Here is a 20464-nt window from a genome sequence, read left to right as displayed (position 1 = left end):
AATTTTCTTGGTGTAAATATTTGCAGGGAAAACTGTACCGTACACTAAACAGCACAAAAAAGATGTAATCCAGAGTTAAAACAAATGAGGGAATGAAAAAAGCTGGTGTGAGGAAAACAAAACAAAACAAAGACTCTTTACCTCATATTTATCTATTTCAGTCCAGAAAAGTGTATTAGCAGCCTAAAAAGAAAACAAAAACTACAAAAAATTGGGCCCTGCTTCATTGCATTTTTCATTCCAGCAGATGGCGCAACACAAACGTTAGCACTGCTTTTACGAATCCCACACTAAATCAGCCTTAGCTCTTTCAGGGTGGATGTCAACTTTTGTCAGCAGATCGGGCTGAGAACAGTAAGCAACTGCAAACGGTGACAAAACTCCCTGTTACGTTTTAGTTCGACTCTCTTTGCTAGAAGGAAAATTAGCTTTGCTGGTTTGACTGAGATTCGCTGCGCTTGTGAGAGTAGTGAAGAGCAAACAATGACAAAAATGGCATCGACATCAGGCGGGAAATTGAAGCGAATACACAAAGCAAAATACACCATGGATGACGCGCTGAATAGGAGTCTGCTGCATGTGAGCGCTGAAGTCGGAAAACAACGGAAGACTTAAACCCAATTAAAAAAATAATTTCTTTATTCTTATTTCTTGGTGAGTAGAGAGAATGTGAGACTACCTCTTCCCAACTCAGTCAACTGATTTGGGTTTTAGCAGAATATCTAAAGTAAACTCGTTCTCTCTTTTATATCCTAGAAAAGGAAAAATCCCCTAGCAGTTCATTCTGAGGTTATACATAGCTTAGGTTAAATCTTAATTTATGATATACTGGAATGTTCTTAAACCTGAAACAAACAGCCATTTGCATTCCTAAGGAATACACCCTTCTAATTATACACACTTAGAATCAATTTAAACATTCTTATAGTCCATAAAGATCTTACATTCTTCACAGGGTCTTCTGATAGTATCAGAGGTCAGCCTTTCCTATAAATGATAAAAGTTAGTCCCTTAATGCTGTGCACACAGCCCAACTCCTTTTCTGCATAAATCAGGAACAAATCGTATAGCTCTCTGCAGCATGATCAACTCAAAACACAGTCCTTGATATCTGTGAGTTAAATAATAATGTTTTCTCTTCCTCATGCATCACAAACATTTTTAGTAATAAAATGCATTGAATTTGTCATTCCAATAGTTTTTGTGTCACAAACATTAACACAGCTTTTACGAATCCCATATCAAATTTCATACAACAGAAACATATGCCTTACATGGTGCACTGCAAACATTAACGGTGAGGTCTGTTTAATGGCTTAAGTTTCACCCCATCTTAGAAGGATAGCACAGTTAGTGCCATATAAGAGAGACACAGCAACTGGACAATACATAAACACATACATAAGACACTGTCTCTACTTTACAAACTGCTGACACATGCAGGCAGTGTACTTAAGGCTTAACGCCAGATTTCCTTACAGTAAGAGTGACTATTGGGATGAAGTCATATGTCTACGTGATATGCCAGTCATATGTGCCAGCTTCCAAATTTAGACTTTCATTCAAGTTTAGACCATGAAAATTCCTGTCTCTTCGTGAAGCATCATGTCTCCACTTTCAATGTCCTTCACTTTACAGGCTGTGTCCATGTGGTTGCACCTCTGATTGTTGTGAGGCTCTTTCTTTGGCCGTCTGTGCTGAACATCCACATCTGACTGAGCTGGAACTGAAGAACATTAATCTGGAGGATTCAGAAGTGCATCAGCATTAGTGTGGGGCTGAAAAGCAAAAACTATAAATTATAGAAACTGGGTTGTGTAAAGCTTTTGTGCATCATTTATGAAAAGTTTATAGTTATGTATTTTAATTCATAAAATAAAAACTAGTGCTGAATTTACTTAAACTGACTATTAAAAATGTATTCCTATATGCCTGTTGATCTATAATGTGTGGCCATTCAACCTATCAAATGCATGTTAGCATGTTAGTGTTATTATTAATCGTCTTTATCCAATGCAGTTTTAAAATAATGACGATACATCCAATAATTATGAGTGTTTAACAATGCTGTACAATGTTAAGAAGTGTTTAAGAACAACCTTGAAATCATGTCACAATTAATATATATTCAAGTGTTTTCCAAAACCTTTCTATAAAACTGTACTTCCAAAGCCTGATATAAGCTGGCAGTCTCCCTGTATCCAGCAGGAGCAAATGCCCCATTGTAATGTGGTCTTATAGAATTGCAGCCATGCTAGAAACAAATATATCTTTTCCTAGTCATTATGCATAGGTTTTAAGAAAAAGAAATATGTCACTAAAAAAGGAACGGAAATTCTTATATATAAACAACCGAGGAAGCCCTCAGGACAATGCAATTGTCTTATAATTGTCACATGTGTGCATATGGGAGACAGCTTAGTGGCTCTGATGATGGTAATTGACTGCTGAGCCAGGGGTTGGTGCTGTGGTTTAATGCTCCACTGCTGATGTCACTTCCATTGTCCACCCTTCTGGACCCGCCCCTTCCTGCAGAGTGACCACATATATTCCTGAACACGGCCATGTTGTTCTCCGTTCTCTCTGGAAAAATGTTTCCACAACTTGTTGCATACTTTCAGTTTTTTGCAACACTTCAGTTATACTGGGTCACCAGGGCGCTGCCCCAACCCTTTCACGCTGTTGTGTCTCCTTTTACACAATGTTTTAGTTGGGTCTTGGATAATTGTGTGCTCATCTTCTGAGGAGATGGTAACCTTTCAAATGGACAGATTGATGACCAGTGTTGGCTGTGCTTAGGAAAACACCTCTGACTCAGTGGGATAATCAGAGACCCCACTGAAACATCTTAAGACAATTGCACTATCCTAAAGACTTCCTCAGTGTAATGACATGTCACCTTGAATAAATTTATTTTAGGATTTGTCCACACATTTTCTAAAATGTGTTATATCAGAGAATGATCTGTTAGTAATGTATAGATAGACAGATACTTTATTGATCCTAAGGCAGGCATGTCAAACTCACTACCATTGGTGGGCCGCTTCGACTGCCATATGTGCGTCAGCGGGCCGCATTGTAACAAATACTATTATACAAAGTTACTGTAGCTTTCTTTCCAATACTGAAAACTTTAAAAAATGTAACACTTAAAGTTTAAAGAAAAGCAATTTATTTCCATACACTCTCCGTACAAGAGTGTACAATTAGAGTCTTAGCCTCTTAGCTAAGTCCTTATATTATTATATTCATTATCTCGTATATTCATTGCTTATATAGGAGTCTTACAGTGTGAGATCTATTTTTTTTTTTTTTTATCTTTTGTCCCGACACTTGGCATCTCTTGTTAGTAACCAGTTTGCCAATATCAGGCTTGAAATCCTGTGCAGCTGCAACTTTTATGAGCGATGAAAGGTGCTCGACAGTAAGTCTTGAGCGATGTGGGGTTTTGGTAGCTTTCATTAATGAAAACAATTGCTCACAAAGGTAAGTGCTTCCAAACATAGACAGTACTCTCGATTCTCGATTCGTTGTATTTTGCCTTCAGAATAGAATCTGACTGCAGTTCAAAGAGCGTTGTAAGAGAACAGCGCAAAGTCCTGTTCATGTGAACTGAAATCATGAAAACGCTCACTGAATTCATTGCTCAGTAATTCAAGTTGGAAAATAAATCCTCCAAAAATCAAATTTTACTTTGCTAAGTTTACTTCAAAGTTTATGTTGTAAAATAAGCCGATATGCAAAAAGCCACCTGACCTACACTAACTAGGCCTATACAAACTCAAAATCACAAAAATATGTTAACTCACCAACTTCTCGCGTCCACTTCAGATCTTCAGCTGTAGTCTGCACTAACTGTTCGTTACAATACTAGCACAAAAATACATAAAACTAGAGGAAAAAAACATGAAATATTCGGGCTATTACTACTCGTGATGGTCAGTTCTGTCCAGTGGCCAGTCTCAGCAGCCCAGCCAGTAGTGTAACCAAGCAGGAGCGGCTCTAGGCTCGTGGCGGCCGAGGGCAGAGAAAGAATCGGTGGCCCCTTCGCCCGCCAATGTCAATATGGTATCTTATGCACAACGGATGGCCACGTCCGTTGCGGACACTGCATTGCCGCCTCGCGCTCATGACGCGCTTCTATATGCGCCTGTCCGTAACTTGAAAACCAAGTGGCGGCCCATGATATTCTCATTACGGCAGAACGTTATAATACTACATTTAGCTTACTGCTTTGACTCTAGCGACGTTAGTAAATACAGCATACTAATTAACAAGAAACACAATGTTTTTCGGCCACATTGCCGTCAGCTGTGTCATTATTTTGTCTTTCTGTTTTTTTATATTCAATATATATTGGCGTGGCGGCCCCGTGCAGGTGCACGGTATGCAAATGCCTAAGGCCGCCCCTGCTGCAGCCTAGCACTTCAGTTGTGATGTTGCGTCTCATTAACTTTGGTCAAGGCTCATGGTTATACTAGCAGATGACGTTTCCGGTACCGTAATGCCATGGGAAAATGCACTTTTGTCAGGAGGCAGAAGTAAGAAAAGTCAATAAGTAACGCCGAAGATGCAGAATGATTCAATCACAAATGATAGTAATCATTTTGTGCAAGTTCAGTGCTAACTAGGATATGTCATGCGGGTCGCACAGATTTCTCCTGCGGGTGGGCCGTGTGTTTGACATGCCTGCTGTACAGCATGTACCAAAATGCTCCTTAGTAGGTATTGACTTAAATCTTAAAGAGAAAGGTGAACATCATCACATCATGCCTGTGTAGTCATCCTAGCTATGATTAATTTTTGACTATTACATCTTCTTTATTTTTTTATTAATCGTTTTCCTTTTTTTCCTGTTCTACATTACCATTTACTATTATAATTTTGTTCTATATTGCACGTCTCCTGCATATTATAGACCTACAGCATATTTCTGGAGCATCCTGTGCTGCTCTATCATTCATCTGCTTAATACCATTATACTGCATCTTGCTTATCATCTTCTTCTTTCGTCTTCTCCTGTTAGGGGTTGCCACAGTGGATCATCTTCTTCCATATCTTTCTGTCCTCTGCATCTTGTTCTGTTACACCCATCACCTACATGTCCTCTCTCACCACATCCATAAACCTTCTCTTAGGCCTTCCTCTTTTCCTCTTGCCAAGCACCTCTACCCTTAGCATCCTTCTCCCAGTATACTCAGCATCTCTCCTCTGCACATGTCCAAACCAACGCAATCAAGCCTTTCTGACTTTGTCTCCAAACCTGAGCCAACCCTCTAATGTGCTCATTTCTAATCCTATCCATCCTCATCACACCCAATGTATCTTAGCATCTTTAACTCTGCCACCTCCAGCTCTGTCTCCTGCTTTCTGGTCAGTGCCACCGTCTCCAGGCCATATAACATAGCTGGTCTCACTACCGTCCTGTAGACCTTCCCTTTCACTCTTGTTGATACCCGTCTGTCACAAATCACTCCTGACACTCTTCTCCACCCATTCCACCCTGCCTGCACTCTCTTTTTCACCTCTCTTCCTCAATCCCCATCTCTCTGTACAGTTGATCCCAAGCACTTAAACTCATCCACCTTTGCCAACTCTACTCCCTCATCCTCACCACTCCACTGGCCTCCCTCTCATTCACACACATGAATTCTGTCTTATTCCTACTGACCTTCATTCCTCTCCAGGGTCTCCTCAACCTGCTCCCTACTATCGCTACAGATCACAATGTCATCAGGAAACGTCATAGTCCACGGGAACTCTTGTCTAATCTTGTCTATGAACCTGTCCATCACCATTGTAAATAAGAAAGGGCTCAGAGCCGATCCCGGATGTAATCGCACCTCCAACTTGAATGCATCCATCACTCCTACAGCAGACCTCACCACTGTCACACTTCCCTCGTACATATCCTGTACAACTTTTACGTACTTCTCTGCCACTCCCAACTTCCTCATACAATACCACAGCTCCTCTCGAGGCACCCTGTCATATGCAAAATATTATGTTTTGTCATTCTCTCTTTCTATTCGTTCTTTTCTACTGTTATTTTTCTTTGGAATTTAGGAAATAGTGTCTAGTATTTGAAAAGTTTTGAATTGTTCTGTATTTTAGTTTAATTTCAACTAAGATAATTTGCTTGTGTTTCTTCTTTTCTTACTACTTTCTTTGTATTATTTTAATTTTTTAAATTATTTACTTATTTAATTGTGTTAATTCTATCATTAAGTTGTTCCATCGGGACTGTCTTATGATGCTAATAATTATTGAGATCTTGTTAGATTATTAGTTCACTGATGTCTTCTCTGAAATGTTTGATCTTAGCATTTTTTGAGCTGCAGACACCATCAATGTTAATAATGTTTTTGTTTTTTGAAAAGTAGAGAATATAATTTTGTAAAAAAAAAAAAACACAAAATCAGGCGTCAATTGCTGTCTTTCCAAAGAAAACTAAAGATCTTCTTGGGTGTGTATTCTATGTGTATTATTCTGTAAGATTCTGCCAAACCTATTAGTTTAAACAAAAGACAAGTCACACCATATTTTTCAGATGGATGCCTAATATGAAATATTTTATGATTGCTTAATATTCCCAAATGGTATGTGAGCTTCCAAAGGTTCTCTTATCATTTGATGCTGAAAAAGCCATTGATAGATAGCTGGTGATATGGCGCTACATGCCTGTGTTCCTGTAGTCAGCAATACTTTTTGGAATAAATCTGCTAAGTGAATTTCATAAGACCTGTAGATTCAAAATTAACCTGAACAAGTGTTCTTTTTCCCATTGAATTCTCACATCAGATTGAACCAGATCATACCTTGCAGTTGATCTCACGACAAGAAAACATAAAGACGTCTTTAAGTTTAATTTCTGTAAAATATTGGAAAAGATGTTAACAGATGCTCTTCCCTTTATGTTTCTCTGGCTGGGATAATTAATATTATCTAAATAAATATCATTTCAAAGGTCATACCTTTATCTTTTTCAGAACATCCCAATATATTAATGAACTATTTTTTTAAAAACTTAAGCTCCTTCAGGATGGAATACATAGAAAAGATATATAGTGCATCCGGAAAGTATTCACAGCGCATCACTTTTTCCACATTTTGTTATTTTATAGCCTTATTCCAAAATGGATTAAATTCATTTTTTTATTCAGAATTCTACACAAAACACCCCATAATGACAACGTTAAAAAAGTTTACTTGAGATTTTTGCCAATTTATTAAAAATAAAAAAACTGAGAAATCACATGTACATAAGTATTCACAGCCTTTGCCATGAAGCTCCAAATTGATCTCAGGTGCATCCTGTTTCCCCTGATCATCCTGGAGATGTTTCTGCAGCTTAATTGGAGTCCATCTGTGGTAAATTCAGTTGATTGGACATGAATTGGAAAGGCACACACCTGTCTATAGAAGGTCCCACAGTTGACAGTTCATGTCAGAGCACAAACCAAGCATGAAGTCAAAGGAATTGTCTGTAGACCTCCGAGACAGGATTGTCTCGAGGCACAAATCTGGGGAAGGTTACAGAAAAATTTCTGCTGCTTTGAAGGTCCCAATGAGCTCAGTGGCCTCCATCATCCGTAAGTGGAAGAAGTTCGAAACCACCAGGACTCTTCCTAGAGCTGCCCAGCCATCTAAACTGAGCGATCGGGGGAGAAGGGCCTTTGTCAGTGAGGTGACCAAGAACCTGATTGTCACTCTGTCAGAGCTCCAGAGGTCCTCTGTGGAGAGAGGAGAACCTTCCAGAAGGACAACCATCTCTGCTAGAACCCATACTTGAATCCGATTGAATATCTCTGGAGAGACCTTAAAATGGCTGTGCACCGACGCTTCCCATCCAACCTGATGGAGCTTGAGAGGTGCTGCAAAGAGGAATGGGCGAAACTGGCCAAGGATAGGTGTGCCAAGCTTGTGGCATCATATTCAAAAAAGACTTGAGGCTGTAATTGCTGCCAGAGGTGCATCGACAAAGTATTGAGCAAAGGCTGTGAATACTTATGTACATATGATTTCTCAGTTTTTAAAATTTTAACAATTTTGCAAAAACCTCAACTAAACTTTTTTCACGTTGTCATTATGGGGTGTTGTGTGTAGAATTTTGAGAAAAAAATGAATTTAATCTATTTTGGAATAAGGCTGTAACATAACAAAATGTGGAAAAAGTGATGCACTGTGAATACTTTCTGGATGCACTGTACAAGGATAGACAACTATCTAAGAAGAAGGTGGCATGGCACTACCCAACATTTTTCTCGATTAGTGGACTGCAAGCACAAATACACTCAGACTACGTAAACAGGCAGAACTCAATTCAGTCACCTAACTTCTACTGAACTTCAGCTGGCAGCCACCCTGGCATGATCCTCTAGGATACCTTGATAAACATTGGAGTTCAGTTTCCCCTCAATAATGTCAAGCTTTCCAGGCCTCAAGTCAGCACAGCAATGCCAAATCATTATATTGCATATTCTTCCTGAAGAATTCAACCTTAGTTTTGTCAGTCCACAAAATATTTTCCCAATAGCATCGTGGTGTGTCAAGATGGTATTTCGCCAACTTCAGGCATGCTGCCATTTTTTTTTATGAAGAGTGGCTTTCTTAAGGACATGCTCATTTTGTGCATAGTAGACTCATGAAAAAAGATGTTCCCTGTTCCAATGATCATTTCAGGCTGAAAATTATGTGTTGTACCCTTTGAGTCATTTTGGCTGGGTGCCCACATTCAGTGAGAGCAGTCACAGTACCAAATCGTCACCATGTATACACAGCTTGTCTAACTTTGGATTGAAGAATATCTAATCTCCTTGAAATTACCTTGTAAACTTTTCCAGTTTTTTTGCAAATCAACAGTTTTTGATTTTAGATCTTCTGAGATCTCCTTTTTCATGGCATGTGTCATATCAGAAGATGCTTCTTGTGAATAGGAAACTCAAAATATTTGAGTCTTTTTGTATTGGTCAAAGTATCTCTTCCAGTCTCATTTCATTGGCTGGACTCCAGGTTTCCTAACCTCTCCCACCAGTTAGCTTTTGTTAAAGTCGTCAGCCTAGGGGTTCACATACTTTTCTAACCAACTGTGAATGTTTGAATGATGCATTAATGTACAAAACCTTTACAAGGACATGTGCATTATCAGTTACAAAAGATTGTGTTTATTCATTATTGTAACTTAGGTGAAGATCAGACAATATTTTAAGACAAATTTATGCATAAATGTGGGTATTTCCTAATTATTCACAGACTATTTCTTGCTGCCGTACCAAGGCACATGTGACTACATGAAAACAGCAGTGAATATAATGTGGCCTTAAACAATTAAACTGTTAGAAATGTGTGAAAATTGGTCCTAAAAGAAGAGCACGAAGGCCTAACGTTCCAGCAAATGAAAAGCGTAGTTCCCAAGTATTATGTTAGCCGAAACTTCCTTTTATCACACACAGTCCAGCCACCCCACCCTGAGCCGCATAGGCCTTGTTTTGGCTCGTACTAGAATGTGAAAGAAAAAGTAAACTTGCCAGACTGGTTTGAAGGCCGTCACTCCAGGGGTGTATTGGGTGTTCACTTTAAGGAAGTCTGCTGCAGCTTCACCGCAGATAGGTCTCCTGTCATCTGTCTGTTTTTTTCTGATTAATTAATGAAAGACGCTGTAAAAGCAGAAACTGATGAAGCTGTTAGTACGGATGATAGGAAAGAGCCAGCATCAGTTTAAAAAATGGAAATCCTGTTTAAAATAATATGATGGAGTTTTATAAAGAAGTAGCAGAAAGAATTAAACATCCCTCTATTTACCTTCCTCAACTGTTAACAACATTTTATAGTTTAATAAACAAGTGATTTTGCTTTAAGACTATTTTACATTGAGATAATTGAAACCGAAACCTTGTACTTTTAGGTCAACACCTTGCCCTGCAGGCCACACTGCATACCGAAATACAGAAGAGACCAATATGTATGGGGGCCACTCCTCCAGCACTTTATGTTGCATCCTTGGATATGTAAACAAATGTGAAAAGCTGTGTCAGTGTCACCGTCTCCTGCTTGGCCATCTTGTTTGAGGTGCTGCAGTGTCCTGATAGAGCAGTGAGTGTGGCAGAAATGTGTCAGGACTGGTGAGGATACCTGCACTATGAGGAATCTAGAGCACCGTCACCAAGTGTTCAATATTCATAAATGTAACCTCAGTGGTGCATTTACAGGCCATCGGGACCATGCATAACCTTTTTTTATGCTTATTGTTTTATTAAGAAAAATAAAATATCATTTTTTTTAACAGACTCAATAAGGACATTGTAGCAATGTTGGGATACATTATAAATGCACAGCAATGTATCACACCCATTGCTATAGTAAAACCTATAGTAAAGCAAGGCAGAGCTATAAATCATTCAACTGTTATATTATGTATCCATCCATTCGCTTCCCGGGTCCTCCCTGTGTGGAGTTTGCATGTTCTTCCCATGTCTGCGTGGGTTTCCTCCGGGTACTCCGGTTTCCTCCCACAGTCCAAAGACATGCAGGTTAGGTGCATTGGTCGTCCTAAATTGTCCCTAGTGTGTGTTTGGTGTGTGTGTGTGTGTGCGTGTGTGTGCCCTGCATTGGGCTGGTATCCTGCCCGGGGTTTGTTTCCTGCCTCGCATCCTGTATTGACTGGGATTGGCTCCAGTAGACCCCTGTGACCCTGAAGTTAGGATATAGCGGTTTGGATAATGGATGGATGGATATCACGGGGGCAGCAGCCTGAGCAGAGAAGCCCAGACTTCACTCTCCCTGGCCACTTCTACTAGCTGAGCCAGCTTCTTTAGCCGAGGATCAGACCACCAAGGTCCCCACCTTCGGCCACCACCCGACTCACATTGCACCCAACCTCCTTGGCCCCTCCAAGCCTCTTTACGCCGTGCCAAGGTGTGTGGTTCATTTATTTAACAGCTTGGAGATCGGAGTAATTACATTCATAGCATTCGTAGTCTCGTCCCGATCTGATTTGTATGGGTGTTTACCTACCAGGTAATGCATGTGATAGGGCTGCCATTCAGCAATCATCCGCCATGTCCGTGTTGCACTTATTACTTGTATATAGTAGTGTAAATAAACGTGTTGTGGGTGATATGAATGTGTCTGCCTGTCTGTGTCTGGGTCAGCTATCGCAATATCCATACTAATAAAAGGCAAAGCCCTCACTGATTGATTGACTGACTGACTGACTCATCACTAATTCTCCAACTTCCCGTGTAGGTAGAAGGCTGAAATTTGTCAGGCTTATTCCTTACAGCTTACTTACAAAAGTTGGGCAGGTTTTATTTCGAAATTCTACATGTAATGGTCATAACTGGAACCTACTTATGTATATATATACCGGCCATAGCCTGCAGCTCGGTCGCCGTGTGAGGCGGAGTTGCGTCCCTCATCGTCACGCCTCCCACGTAATTGAGTGCCTGCCCATATAAGGCCGTCCAATAGAAACACTCTGCCGCTAAATATTTGCGGGTGAAGGACTGTGCTTATGCAAACGAAGATGAGATGTTCAGGGTGGTGTTTGGCTCAAACTCAGCGAAACTGCGATTGAAACTTTTAAGTGCCGGGTCTGAGCTAACATTAAATAAAGCCGTGGACGGTAATGCATGTACTCCGAGCGGCTCATGTGAACTGACTGTGAATGCAGTACGCAGACAACAAGCAAGAGCTCCAAAGAGCGCTGAACAAAAAACGCATTACACAATTGAGAAGGCAGCAAAAGAATATGAAGCGAGTGACGCATACTTATATTCATAAGTGCAGCTACTGTGAAAACAAAGCACACGGTGAAAAAAGTCAATGTCCAGCTAAAGGAAGACAGTGTAAAAAAAAAAATGTGCATGCAGTGTGTGATATCTCAAAAAAGAGGAAGACGAGCTGTTTATTGATGCAGCAAGAAAGGAACCGATGTTATCTTTACAACGGTTGACAAACACGGAATGTAACTTGAACACAACACGTTCTCCAAATACGAACCTGATTGAAAGAAATAATGATAATCAAATCCTTGATGACAGCAACACTCATAACAGTCACAAAACAATTACATTGACAATCATGTTACATTATTTTTAAAATGTTCGCTTTTCTTTTTCATAACTTCTTTAACACTTTAACACACTACTTCTCCGCTGCGAAGTGCGGGTATTTTGATATATATATATATATATATACCCGGATCTACGTACTGTCAAATAAACGAACCACACACCATGGTGCAATGCAAGAGGCGGATGTTAGCCGACTTGCTGACCAACCACAAGCGTTACCTGGTAGGTAACCACCCATACAGTCAGATTGTGATTCAGACTACGAATGCGTTGAATATAATTACCCCGATCTACATACTGTCAAATAAATGAACCACACACTGTAACGCTCTAGTGCTGACGTCCGAGGTTCGTCGTGGTACATTTTCTGATGCGGCTGGACGGAAACAAGTTTGTCACGCTGTCGCTAAATACTCACAGAAAAATCCACAAGTTAATAGACACGCTGTCACTAAAATACTCGCAGGCAAATCCACAACTTCATAGAGACGCTGCCGACAAGAAAGCAGGGAAGAAAGAATGCAAGGTAAAGAAACGGAAAGAATATCTTATTTATACACAGCGCAAATATATTCACATGTACTTAACCTATATTATAACTATATACACATATAAATTATACACCCAGACACACACAATCCCCACACGTTCCCCAGTCCTTTATCTGAACTTTTGATTTATATAAAGGAGAGTTGGGATCCGAGAGACTGTGTTTGTGTGTTTGTGGAGGGATGGACAGTTAAGGCAGGTGGGGGAGTCACGTCATCATCTCCCCTCCCATTCACGTCATTTCATTCACTTCATTTTGCTCCGAGCTGAGCTCCGCAGCTGACGCGGTCTTGCCATTCTTTTTCCTTAGTGTTTAGTCCACTCTCCTTTACTGATTTATATAAAGGAGAGTTGAGATCTGAGAGACTGTGTTTGTGTGTTTGTGGAGGGATTGAGAGTTCAGGTGGGTGGGGGAGTCACGTCATCATCTCCCCTCCCATTCACCTCATTTCATTCACTTCATTTCGCTCCAAGCTCAGCTCCGCAGCTAACGCAGTCTTGCAGAAACAACTTTGGGACGCTGCCACCAAATACTCGCAGAAAAATCCATAAGTTAATAGACACGCTGTCGCCTGAGTTTCTCCCCACCCTGAATCCTCCAGGCACTCCTGAGCATAATCTGATTTTGAAGGTTGGGGCACCAATAATGTTACTGAAAAACTTACAGCCACCAAAACTTGGTAATAACAGGAGACTTCAGGTCACGTGTCTGTAAAAGAACCTAATTGAGGCAACTATTTTTACTGGCAGTGTTTCAGGGGAGAGAGTTTTTATTCCTGGCATCCCCCGTTATACCCTCTGATCTCCCATTTCAATTCAAATGACTCCAATTTTCAGTAAGGCTCTGCTTCGCGATGACAATTAATAAGTCTCAGGGACAGAACCTACAAAAGGTTGCCATTGATTTGAAGCAAGATTACTGTTCACATGGCCAACTGTACGTTGCATGCTCAAGAGTAAGCTCAGCGCACAGCTTGGTTAAATTACAACCAGAGGGCCGAACTCACAATGTGGTATACAAAGAGATCCTTAACAAATAATTATTGGTGCATTTTCCCTCAGTTTAAAAAGGTTTACTTTTCTTCTTAATAAAAATTTAAAAGTAGTACTTCACCTATGCGAAGCGCGGGTATTTTGCTAGAATATATATATATATATATATATATATATATATATATATATATATATATATACACATATACACAGGGTGGTCCAGATCTAATTAAGCACATCCAGATTGTCTGGATGACTTTGAGTTATCTGGGGATGATTTCAGTTTGGCATCAAGACGATTCTTCATGTTGTCAGTTCTCACACTTCTCGATGGTCCGGGATTTTTCCGGTGATTTTCTATGTAATAAACTTAGTAAGTTATAGCATAATGAGAATTGCATAATTAGATCTGGACCACCCTATATATTACTCTGTCAGCATGAATCTTATTTAGTCACATCTTTCCACTGGTGCTCCACCTGTCGAACATGATCATGTAAAGCCTGCTACTATCGTTATTTTCCAGTTGCCTTTTCTGCCTCCTGTCCGGTTTTATACTTACCATCTCTGAAGGTGACTTACTCAACTTGCTCCTTTTCTGCTCCTCATAAGTCTCTCACTCACACTTCCTCTTTTGTTGTGTCACCAAAGCTAAACTGACCAATCAGATTGCTCTGAGGGACTGGACACACAGACCTTAGTGTTTTATTATATAGTAGATATACAAATATTTTAGTTTTATAAGCTGCAATTCAACTTACAGTACAGGTGCTGGTCATATAATTAGAATATCATGACAAAGTTGCTTTATTTCAGTAATTCCATTCAAAAAGTGAAACTTGTATATTAGATTCATTCATTACACAGAGACTGATGTATTTCAAATGTTTATTTCTTTTAGTTTTGATGATTATAACTGACAACTAATGAAAGTTCCAAATTCATTATCTCGGAAAATTAGAATATTGTGAAAAGGTTCAATATTGAAGACACCTGGTGCCACACTCTAATCAGCTAATTAACTCAAAACACCTACAAAAGCCTTAAAATGGTCTCTCAGTCGAGTTCTGTAGGCTACACAATCACGGGGAAGACTGCTGACTTGACAGTTGTCCAAAAGACGACCATTGACACCTTGCACAAGGAGGGCAAGACACAAAAGGTCATTGCTAAAGAGGCTGGCTGTTCACAGAGCTCTGTGTCCAAGCACATTAATAGAGAGGTGAAGGGAAGGACAAGATGTGGTAGAAAAAAGTGTACAAGCAATAGGGATAACCGCCTCTGGAGAGGATTGTGAAACAAAACCCATCCAAAACTGTGGGGGAGATTCACAAAGAGTGGACTGCAGCTGGAGTCAGTGCTTCAAGAACCACCAGGCACAGACGTATGCAAGACATGAGTTTCAGCTGTCGCATTCCTTGTGTCAAGCCACTCTTGAACAAGAGACAGCGTCAGAAGCGTCTCGCCTGGGCTAAAGACAAAAAGGACTGGACTGCTGCTGAGTGGTCCAAAGTTCTGTTCTCTGATGAAAGTAAATTTTGCATTTCCTTTGGAAATCAAGGTCCCAGAGTCTGGAGGAAGAGAGGAGAGGCACAGAATCCACGTTGCTTGAGGTCCAGTGTAAAGTTTCCACAGTCAGTGATGGTTTGGGGTGCAATGTCATCTGCTGGTGTTGGTCCATTGTGTTTTCTGAGGTCCAAGGTCAACTCAGCCGTCTACCAGGAAGTTTTAGAGCACTTCATGCTTCCTGCTGCTGACGCACTTTATGGAGATGCAGATTTCATTTTCCAACAGGACTTGGCACCTGCACACAGTGCCAAAGCTACCAGTACCTGGTTTAAGGACCATGGTATCCTTGTTCTTGATTGGCCAGCAAACTTGCCTGACCTTAACCCCATAGAAAATCTATGGGGTATTGTGAAGAGGAAGATGCAATACGCCAGACCCAACAATTCAGAAGAGCTGAAGGCCACTATCAGAGCAACATGGGCTCTCATAACACCTGAGCAGTGCCACAGACTGATCGACTCCATGCCACGCCGCATTGCTGCAGTAATCCAGGCCAAAGGAGCCCCAACTAAATATTGAGTGCTGTACTTGCTCATACTTCTCATGTTCATACCTTTCAGTTGGCCAACATTTCTAAAAATCCTTTTTTTGCATTGGTCTTAATTGATATTCTAATTTTCCGAGATACTGAATTTGGGACTTTCATTAGTTGTCAGTTCTAATCATCAAAATTAAAAGAAATAAACATTTGAAATACATCAGTCTGTGTGTAATAAATGAATATAATATAAAAGTTTCACTTTTTGAATGGAATTACTGAAATAAATCAACTTTGTCATGATATTCTAATTTTAATTGATTAATTTTTAAAGACATAAAAAAATAAAAACTAAGAGAATTCAAAATGGTAGAGAAGGATGTATCAGCAGATCGGATAAGGCTCAATGAAAAAGGCCGACAATTCATCCTGTCTGCTGATTAATTCAAGGTCACAACCCCGAAGACCACACCCCTAGAAATGAGTGATGCTACCGTGACAACGATATACAAAAATGGCTTTCAAAACAGTAAAAGGCTATAAGACCTCAAATGTCTGCCCTAATCATGACAAATTTACATTATAGGACTTTAAATGGAGACATAGGTCTAAAAGAAGAAAGATTTGAAGAAACAAAGGAATATTTAAAGAATTAAAAGAAGATAGCAGGTGACATACATGTGTCCAAAAGAAAAAGTGAGGAGAAAAGTGCTGGGTATACCAAGGGGACATAATTGACAAAGATGATCGACGTGAGTCTGTCTAGTGTAGAATTCTGAACTGGGTGGGCTGATAGATGGGATTTCTAGAGCAAACGTTTGTAGTGGTGCTACATGAATGGGGGCGTCTTAAAGGTGTTTTGTGTTGAGTCGCGTCTTTGTCCCGTTTATCTAGTCTGCTGTGTCTGTTAAAATGAACAGCTTCTGGGAACAATTAAGGATGCAAACCGCTTCTCACCTGTGCACTTAGGTGAGAAATGCCCACATCACGAACTCCTCCTGGAACCAATTCGGCGACGCACCATCACACCCCCTCGCTAAGCTGCAAGTGCGGTGATTATTTATCAAAACTGGCCTTTTTGACGGAGGCTGTGGACCCGCTATACCACAGGATGAAGCAGGGTTGAGAGGAGATTACAGTTTTGAGGGAGAGTCCCTCTGCATGATGCACCGAGAACAATGTAAAGTACAGGGAGAGACTGTACATGTGCGGAAATCATCGGCGCGCACAAACCGAAAGGGAAACTGGCTTGTTCGTCAACCGAGTGTGTGGTCGTGAACAGATGCAAAAGTTTGGCAAACTTTTTGGTCATAACCCAATTTGTACGTGTTCAGAGATGTTCGTAAACCGAGGTTCCACCGTATTGTTTAGTGTTTGTTTCATTTCTTTTTATTAATATATATTTATTTTACATACTGATTGCTTTTTGTCTGTTTAATCGTCGATTGGGGAAGTGATTTGAAAGAAGTACAGCTTGTCTGGTCTGACGATCCCTCATTTTGCCAGGCCACAGGTCTTGGTGGTGTAGCTGCCATTCCAAACGAGTGGGTCGTCCGTTACAACTTACAATTGGATAAAGTAGTGTCCCACGAGATTGTTGGGTGAACAGAGAGGAGAATGGTCTCTGGACCAGAGAGAAATCAAGAGCAGAAGTTTGTAAGAAGTTCTATAAAGTAGACTGTTAAGAAAAAAAGAACAAAAGAGCAGTTCTTTGATGTATGTCCATGTTCTGCAAAGCCAGACGACAACCGTCCTGTTCATTTAGGCTACGTAGCCACGTAGTGCTCAGCTAATTTATGAAAAAGGAGGCAGAGCCAACAGCAGTGCTCACTATCAGAAGTGTGCTCATGGGAGGCAACATTTCAGTTTTGTTACCTTATGATAGTGTTTCTCAACCTTTAAGTATTTGCGACCCGAGTTTTCATAACAGTTTTAATCGCGCCCCTCCTAACATTTTTTTTGAAATGTAGATGCATATTTTATTATACCTACTTAACTTTTATCAACATTTATCTAACTCTATATTTATTGTTCTAGTATTAGAATATACACTTCCTGGCCAAAAAAAAAAGTCGCCACCAAAATTAAAGGTCACACACTCTAATATTTCATTGGACCGCCTTTAGCTTTGATTACGGCACGCATTCGCTGTGGCATTGTTTCGATAAGCTTTTGCAATGTCACAAGATTTAGTTCCATCCAGCGTTGCATTAATTTTTCACCAAAATCTTGCATTGATGATGGTAGAGTCTGACCGCTGCACAAAGCCTTCTCCAGCACATCCCAAAGATTCTCAATGGGGTTAAGGTCTAGACTCTGTGGTGGCCAATCCATGTGTGAAAATGATGTCTCATGCTCCCTGAACCACTCTTTCACAATTTGAGCCCGATGAATCCTGGCATTGTCATCTTGGAATATGCCCGTGCCATCAGGGAAGAAAAAATCCATTGATGGAATATCCTGGCTGACCTCATTCTTGGAGCACATACTGTTGCTGAACCTAAACCTGACCAACTGCAGCAACCCCAGATCATAGCACTGCCCCCACAGGCTTGTACAGTAGGCACTAGGCATGATGGGTGCATCACTTCATCTGCCTCTCTTCTTACCCTGATGCGCCCATCACTCTGGAACAGGATAATCTGGACTCATCAGACCACATGACCTTCTTCCATTGCTCCAGAGTCCAATCTTTATGCTCCCTAGCAAATTGAAGCCTTTTTTTCCGGTTTGCCTCACTGATTAGTGGTTTTCTTACGGCTACACAGCTGTTCAGTCCCAATCCCTTGAGTTCCCTTCGCATTGTGCGTTTGGAAATGCTCTTACTTTTTACAATTAAACATAGACCTGAGTTCTACCGTTGTTTTTCTTCGATTTGATTTCACCAAATGTTTAAGTGATCGCCGATCACGATCATTCAGGATTTTTTTCCCGCCACATTTCATCCCCAAAGACGATGGGTCCCCACTATCCTTCCCGTTTTTAATAATGCGTTGGACAGTTCTTAACCCAATTTTAGTAGTTTCTGCAATCTCCTTAGATGTTTTCTCTGCTTGATGCATGCCAATGATCTGACCCTTCTCAAACAGACTAACATCTTTTCCACGACCACGAGATGTGTCTTTCGACATCGTTGTTTATGAAATGAGAAGCAACTCATTGCACCAGTTGGGGTTAAATAACGTGTTGCCAGCTGAAAAATAATCGCCCGGGCAGTAATTATCCAATAGGAGGCTCGTACCTATTTGCTTAGTTAAATCCAGGTGGCAACTTTTTTTTTGGCCAGGCAGTGTAGTTTAAGTTAATTTGTTTTGGTTTCAACAGATGTTTTTTTCATATTTTTGATTTTTGTTTTCTTTTTTTCACATCTTCATGCCCCCCTAGGGTGGCCCACCCCACAGGTTGATAACCACTGTCTTATGAGCATTCACTATTATGCAATATCATTATGTATACATATGTACCGTACTAATCTTAATTTGTATGTATTATGGATCACATGGAGTGGTACGGTGGCGCGGTGGGTAGCACTGCTGCCTCGCAGTTAGGGGACCCAGGTTCTGGGTCCTCCCTGCGTGGAGGTTGCATGTTCTCCCCGTGTCTGCGTGGGTTTGCTCCCACAGTCCAAAGACATGCAGGTTAGGTGCATTGGCAATCCTAAATTGTCCCTACTGTGGGTGTGTGCCCTGCCCGGGGTTTGTTTCCTGCCTTGCGCCCTGTGTTGGCTGGGATTGGCTCCAGCAGACCCCCGTGACCCTGTAGTTAGGATATAGTGGGTTGGATAATGGATGGATGGATGAAATCTTATATTCAAAACTGAATCCATGAACTATTCATGCTAAAAGCAGCTTTTGAACTTTGAAGGGTGTACTCACACTGGCAATTCGTTTTGTGCCCAAGCATTTAACCCCGCAAAGCCTAGTTTGTTTGACTAGTGAGATCGCTCTGTGCCGGGCCAACTGTGCCTTGGCCTGCTTGGAGGAGGGTGAGCACAGTACAGTGGCATTCGGGAACAGTGTGATCGCTATATGTGCCTGAGCACGGAAAACAGACATGACGTCAATGATGCGACTAGTCAGATCGTGCAATTCTCATTTCATTCAATATCTTTAGAGTTAAAAACGAGTTTTTATTTTCACCTTACACATGAACTTGAATTGCAGTTGGCAAAAAAAGCTACAAATTCCTCTCTTAACATCATTTGTCACCATAAAAATCATCTCATACGTGCAGCACAATTAACAGCAAAGTGCTGTGTTGCACACTCCATACATCTGTAAGAGTGTAGAGTGTTATCCCCTTCTACACGACTCCAAAACTACCAGAAAATAACTAAAATGTTTTCATGTGCATGCTGTCACTCTGTGTTTGAATCTTGTTTTGGCTTCACACAAAGTTGCACGGTTATGACAAAATCGGGCCTGGGCCAAAAATGTTAACAACAGCTGTGTGAGTGGGACTAGGGAGTGAGGACAATCGTGTTTAGGCACAGTACAGAACAAACATGCCTATTGTGACTACACCCTAAGTCTCTATGCCTGACCTGTGATTTATGGGTCTCTCTTCATCTCCCTTATCTCCCCATTTTGTTCTGTTGTTTTTCTTCTCACTTCAGATTTCATATTGAAGTGTTCAAAAGCATTAGAATGTTACACAGATGAAGATCTCATCATGATCACAGAATATTACAAGCCCTACCTGGTCTATGTGATTGAATACGATCTCACCAGAATCCTGCAGAACCTGATCACCAGGCACATCCTCACCATCAACGAAGCCAAGGTAGGCAAAGCCCTCAGTT

At 40.7% G+C, this 20464-nt stretch overlaps 1 protein-coding gene across 3 annotated transcripts in view; it reads left to right on the top strand.

Moving 5' to 3' along the window:
* Nucleotides 1-20424, top strand: part of LOC120533168 (NACHT, LRR and PYD domains-containing protein 3-like) — a 55336-nt gene extending 34912 nt beyond the window's left edge. For 2 of the 3 annotated variants that reach the window (XM_039759887.1, XM_039759888.1), the window contains exon 9: nucleotides 1639-2292. In XM_039759887.1, coding sequence (XP_039615821.1) covers nucleotides 1639-1771 — 133 coding nt within the window. In that variant the 3' untranslated portion in view covers nucleotides 1772-2292. Of the gene's footprint in view, nucleotides 1-1638; nucleotides 2293-20278 lie in introns of those variants that run through there. The other variant, XM_039759889.1, reaches the window with a different exon arrangement.
* Nucleotides 20425-20464: the final 40 nt, after the last annotated feature.

Source organism: Polypterus senegalus, chromosome 8 (genome assembly GCF_016835505.1).
Source record: "Polypterus senegalus isolate Bchr_013 chromosome 8, ASM1683550v1, whole genome shotgun sequence".
NCBI classification, from domain to species: Eukaryota; Metazoa; Chordata; class Cladistia; order Polypteriformes; family Polypteridae; genus Polypterus; species Polypterus senegalus.
Note: the sequence above shows the minus strand (reverse complement) of the source record. Positions and strands in the feature narration are given on the sequence as shown.